Source organism: Dipodomys spectabilis, unplaced genomic scaffold (genome assembly GCF_019054845.1).
Source record: "Dipodomys spectabilis isolate Male_0828 unplaced genomic scaffold, ASM1905484v1 ptg000145l, whole genome shotgun sequence".
Lineage (NCBI taxonomy): Eukaryota > Metazoa > Chordata > Mammalia > Rodentia > Heteromyidae > Dipodomys > Dipodomys spectabilis.
In genome coordinates this window covers 8,289,165-8,295,229 of record NW_024870822.1, presented here as the reverse complement: position 1 = coordinate 8,295,229, position 6,065 = coordinate 8,289,165, and the positions used below count along the sequence as shown (strand labels likewise).

At 41.2% G+C, this 6,065-nt stretch overlaps 1 protein-coding gene across 1 annotated transcript; it reads right to left on the bottom strand.

The window, feature by feature from the left end:
- Window positions 1-1,842: 1,842 nt before the first annotated feature.
- Window positions 1,843-5,355, bottom strand: Kcna4 (potassium voltage-gated channel subfamily A member 4). Its single transcript, XM_042691656.1, has one exon. It carries the CDS (start codon window positions 5,024-5,026, stop codon window positions 3,065-3,067), a length of 1,962 nt encoding a protein of 653 aa, XP_042547590.1. The 5' UTR covers window positions 5,027-5,355; the 3' UTR covers window positions 1,843-3,064.
- Between the last annotated feature and the right edge of the window lie 710 nt (window positions 5,356-6,065).

Here is a 6,065-nt window from a genome sequence, read left to right as displayed (position 1 = left end):
ATCTTTAGCGACAACCTAATATTGAGTTTGAAAGTCTACAATTGTCACTTCTTTACTTCTTACCCTAAAAATACCATATCAGATAAAGGCAAGTCCCAGGAATATCAAATGATTATGTTTCCAGAATTTTCAGAAAGATTTGATATAACATGCATCATGATATAAAGTTAATAAAACTTTCCTGATTTAGAAAGGAAATGTCATGGAAACAATGAAATCCAATATACCTTCTCATGTTAACATTGCCAAGTCATTGCTACTACTATTCTACCATGTTGAATCAACACCCTATGATAGGATCAATTTTTTCCAAGATACAACTTGACCCAGTTGGGTATAATATAAAAAAAATCACAGTCCTGCATTGTAGTTAACATTTAAGGCCACATTATGCTTGAGATCTTTACCAAAAAGAGGAGACTCCAGTAATTAGTGAATAACTGTTTTTGTAAAGTCACTTATTGTAAGGACACCAAAATTAAATAAATAAACCATATTTTTTACATTATCCTAAAAACTTAGATGAAACTCGTGAGTTCTGTATCCTTTTTTCTCTAACAGAAAAATTAAGTAAACCACTCACCAGTGGCTTACACCTGTAATGCTAGTTTCAGGAGGCTAACTTGAGAATCAGGGTTTGAGGTCAGGATGACTGTCCTGAGATTCTTATCCCCAATTAACCACTAACAATCTAGAAGTAGAGCTGTGGCTCAAGTGATAGAGTGCTAACCATGAGCAAAATTCTCAGGCACAGTGCTGAGGCCCTGAGTTCAAAACCTGATACCAGAAACAAGAAAGCAAGATAGGTAAACAAGAAAGAGAAAGAGAGAGAAGAAAGGAAGGAAGGAAAGAAGGAAAGAAGGAAGATTAACTGGTTATTAAGCAATACCAGCATTATATGGAGCTCAACATTTCAGAATTTTCACGTATTTTCTTTTGCTTTCAATAATTATAAAGTGTAACATTTCCTCTTTTTAATGAATGAGGAAATCTAGGTACATAAATGTTAAGTGATTTTTCTCAAAGTGATAGTGACCAATTAAATAGCCTTACCTTTAGTCTAGTGCTTGCTACATTCTTGCTTCAACCCCAAAATGTATTAAAATGTCATCCATGAAGTCTTAAACATAAGATAGAATTTTCTTATTTGTTTTTTGTTTAACTTTCTGTTCTCTAGTATTGATCTTTTATTTTCCCATATAATCAATTCTTAGATGCTTGCATTTCCTTCCTCAAATGTTTCAAAATTATTTTTTTTTTCTGTAAGTAGTGGGAAAAGAGCCAGAAGAGTGTAGATTTACTTTAAATTCTGACACTGTATTCACTTTGAATTTCAAATGGTATTAAAGGAGAGGTAATATCAGTGAAATACATCAGCTAGGCCTAAAAAAGCTGGAGAAAAGGCAATTCCAGGTCTTAGTTTCCTGTTCTTTCTTGTTATTGTTATCATTGTTATTGTCAGAGTTCATTGTACATTTCATACAGTCTATATGGAATTTTTCTCCCAAAGCTCTGAAACATCTTTTTGTAAGCAACAGAGGTTGAAAAATGGAAAATATGGCCTCTTATGTGTGTATATGGAGTATCCAACCAATATTTCATTATGATCTATATGAGAAAGGCTGAACACTAATTGTTACCTCACATTCTAGGACAACTTATAAGTTAAATGCATCTTTTTAAAAGTCATATAATCCTTTAATACATGTGATAAGGATGATTGAACCAGATGTCTTGACCCAATTCTTTCTCATACTCATTTTAGCAAATAGAATGCCAAACTCTGAGGTGAATTCCCACATTCTGATCTTCTGCAGCTGCACACGCACACAGAAAAAAATGAACTTAATAAAATCTAGCATTTCTATTGCACGTTTAATAGAAAGATCTGAAGCCATAATCAGGATAGCTGCTGGGCATCTTATTTCTTCAAGAATACTTTCAGTGCATGCATTAACTTTGGTTAAATTATTCTGGAGTTAAAAGGCAGAAAAATTCTTAAAATAGTATGGTTTCTGAAGCATTATTTTAACAGATCAATTTCAAATTATTCATTTGCTGAATTTTACTCCATAGTCCCTTTGTAGATCAGTTATTTTGATTTTTAAAACAGGAGAGAATCATGTGCTGTTAACTGTGTGGTTGTTAATCTCACAGAATGCAAAGAACAATAAAATAAGACTAAGAAATCACTCTTTCAATGATTGTCATTGAACTGATACATTAGTAAACATTCACAGTATGAAGTCTCTCTCCTTCTTCAGCATATAAAGTAGTACAAATGGGGAAAAAATTCCAGTCCTGTAACCTGTGAACAGAATTTGTTACATTTTCTCCAATTTCATTTCTTCCAGAATGTTAGGCATTTGCTTTTAAATCTTCTCAAAATTAATAATAAAATATAATCATTTTCTAAAGGCCCCTGCAGCCTCTTTAAAAGTTAATTTCCAGTTAAAAATAAACTTTAATTAAATCCAAGATAAAATTGTGACCTATATTCTATTAAATAATTTACTTTCTCTTTTTTTCTACACAATAATTTTTACAACATTTTAAAAACAACTACAGAATCCAAAGACATAGGAGATGATATTAAAGCACTGATAAATGACTGCTCAAATTCATTAGTTCTTACATAGTAAATACTTCAAAATGCCAACTTTTCCCATTACTTCACAATTACCAACAATGTTGACAATTTACTTACACAGACATACACATGCCACACACATTCACACATACACGCACACGCGCGCACGCACACACACACGTTCCATGGAACCATCTTTACTATTAACATCTTTTCCAGGTAATGTGCAAAATTCTTGCCTTCTAATAAAAATATAAAGATAGATTTGCTCCTATTTAAGCCTCCCTCTTCTCCAAGATCATTTTTGGATATGTCATACAAATTTAGTAACAATTATGCCATGTATTACCATTAAATGGCATACTACTGTATGCACTGAAATCATTTGCATATTTCATTTTCATAACTGTACTCTATGCATAAATATATTTGGAGATGCTGGGGGAGGGGGCAGTGGCAGGTGGAGAAAGTGATTCACACATCAGTCTCCACAGCCTTTGCATTCGAGCAGTTGTTTTTATCTGTCTCACTGTCATCCCCCTTGCCCTGACACTGTTCTTCCTTTGCACATAGAGATTCCTTAACTCCTTCTTCCATCTCTAGGTACTCTGATTTGTCACCCAGGGAAGAAGAAGTAGAGCTCCGAAATTTCTTGAGCAAATTAGAAGGGAGATACGGACAACTGACTGCGTTTTGTGTCAGCTGCGTCTGTTCCTCGTTTTCTGTCTCTCTGTGGTAGAAATAGTTAAAGTTAGAGACAATCACTGGCACTGGCAAAGCAATGGTTAAGACACCAGCAATGGCACACAAGGACCCCACGATCTTGCCCCCCACGGTGATGGGCTTCATGTCCCCGTAGCCCACAGTTGTCATGGTTACCACAGCCCACCAAAATGCATCCGGGATGCTTTGGAAATGGGTAGTGGGTTCATCGGCCTCTGCGAAATACACAGCACTGGAAAAGAGGATGACCCCGATGAAGAGGAAGAAGATCAGAAGGCCCAGTTCCCGCATGCTGGCTCGGAGGGTGTGCCCCAGGATCTGTAGGCCTTTGGAGTGTCTGGAAAGTTTGAAGATCCGGAATACTCGGACCAGACGAATGATCCTAAGGATGGCAAAGGACATGGCCTGCTGCTGCTGACCATTGCCACCCCCTTGCTGCTGGGCCAGGTCCGTGCCCAAGGTGATGAAGTAAGGCAAAATGGAGACAATGTCAATGATGTTCATGATGTTTTTGAAGAAGAGTGCTTGGCTGGGACAAGCAAAGCAGCGGACCACAAACTCAAAGGAAAACCACACAATACAGACCGTCTCCACGATGAAGAAGGGGTCGTTGAATATGGTGTGCCCTGAATTCTCCAGATGGGGGGAGGTGTCATTCAACAACCCACCGTGCCCACTGGAACTCAGTGCCATGACAAGATCCCTGTCGTCTCTGAACTCAGGCAAGGTTTCCAAGCAAAAGATGACGATGGAGATTAAGATGACCAGGACGGACACAATGGCGATGCCCCTGGCCGGACTGGAACTTTCTGGATATTCAAAGAGAAGCCAAATCTGCTTTTTGAATTCATTCTCTGGCAGGGCCCTGTCCTCCTCTTCTCTCACGAAGCCTTCATCCTCCCGGAACTTGAGCAGGGCCTCTTCTCCCAACTGATAGAACTTCACCTCCTCCGTGAAGATATCACAGGGGACATTGACTGGCCTCTTCAGGCGGCCTCCTGACTGGTAATAATATAAGATGGCGTCAAAGCTGGGTCTGTTCCTGTCAAAGAAATACTCATTGCGTAAAGGATCAAAATACTGAGTCCTCTTTTCCGGATCCCCCAACAAGGTTTCTGGAAACTGGGCCAGCGTTTTCATCTGGGTCTCGAAACGCAAGCCGGACACATTGATCACCACGCGCTCACAGCAATCGCTGTAGCGGACGGAACTGTAGCCACCGCCGCCACCATCGTCCTCGGGCAGCAAGTCCGTGTAGGAGCACTCATCCCCATGGTCGTCTTCGCTGTAGTAAAACCTTCCCTCCTCTTCCTCCTCCTCCTCCTCCTCCTCCTCTTCCTCCTCCTCGCTCAGCTCTCTCAGGATCTTCTCCTCTGAACCACTGGGCATCAGGTCCGAGCAATGGGGAAAGCTGCTCTGCCGGTGGTGGAGCTTCTTCTTCTCGGGCCGCTGTCGCCTCCGCCTCCTACTACCCCGACTGCTTTGAGGGTCGTGAGAGGTGCAGGCCCCACGTGTCTGGTGGTGGTGATGGGGTCCCCCACCCGAACCCCCACTGCCTTCCACGGCAGCCGTGGCAGCGGCCACAGCTGCCGCAGCAGCAGCCCTCGAATGAGCCAGCCTCTCTCGCTCCCGGGCCCGGGCCTGGGCTGCGTAACCATAAGGCATGTGACTGTTGCATCCAGAGCTCTCGGCACTGACCATGGCCACCTCCATGGTGGCGGTTCGGGGAAATGGCTGGTTCCGGTTGTAGAAGGAGAAGAAGACGAAGAAAGAGAAAATAGGGCAAGCAAGCTTCTTTTGCTCACCAAATTAAGGTAAGTTTGGAACCTTTAAGCAGATTGCTTGGAAGACTAAGGATATTTTGAGTCCAGCTTTGCATTTTCTGTTTTTAAATCAGCACGCCCCATGCTCTCCTCGGAGATGCAACATTGCTCGCCACAGCTTGGCTAGTCTAGATAAATAGTCTAGTGCTCCTCCAACCTAAGTCACAAAAGTGTTGGCTTTCCCCAGTTAGCCTATGTGTGGGGGGTAGAAGTTTACCTCTGAAACGATATCTGGGAGGTGGTCAGTGATGATACCGTTGAACTTAAAGGCAGCAAGCCTCTGATAGTCAGCAGTTGTGCTTAAAAATGGAAGGATATTTTCTCGGCCATGAAAATTGTCCAAATCCCAGCCCATCAAATTTAAATAAAATGAAAATGCTTCTTTAGGCTGACTTAGCACTTGCCTTGTAGTGATGGATTGACCCATATTAAGATGTAGCTTAATGTATGTCCAGCCATTGCTGCTCAAAGCCTATCAGTATGATTCTCCAGGCTCTAACTTTAAGTTCCTCAAAGGCTGCCTGAACCCAAGGGCAGTGCTAAACTGTAGGTAGAGGCAAAGACCTTGGGAGGTAGAGAAGATGCAAGATGAGGTGTCAGCAGAGGCAAACCCAGCTCTGAGGTCTCCATAGAAATTAAGGAAAGGCAGAGCATCCTTCAGCTACAATCATGCCGAAGAAGTACTTCACCTGAAAAAAAACAGATGGGAAACAAGCAGAGGAGAAAAACAAAAAGAGGATTCAAATCATAAAGAGCAAACTGAGTTTCACTTCATATACACTTTCTTCTCTGGTCCTCAGACAAGTCATAGAATGCACAGCAAGAGAGCGTACATTTTCAAGAGTACGGGAGGAGCAGGTTGTTCTTAAATTTTTCACCCCCACCATCTCTTTTCCCTTCTTCTTTGGTTATTATTTCCCTTCCATCAG

Bases quoted from the DNA above. Each gene is read 5' to 3' on its own strand.
- Kcna4 (XM_042691656.1), bottom strand. From the start codon at position 5,026: ATGGAGGTGGCCATGGTCAGTGCCGAGAGCTCTGGATGCAACAGTCAC.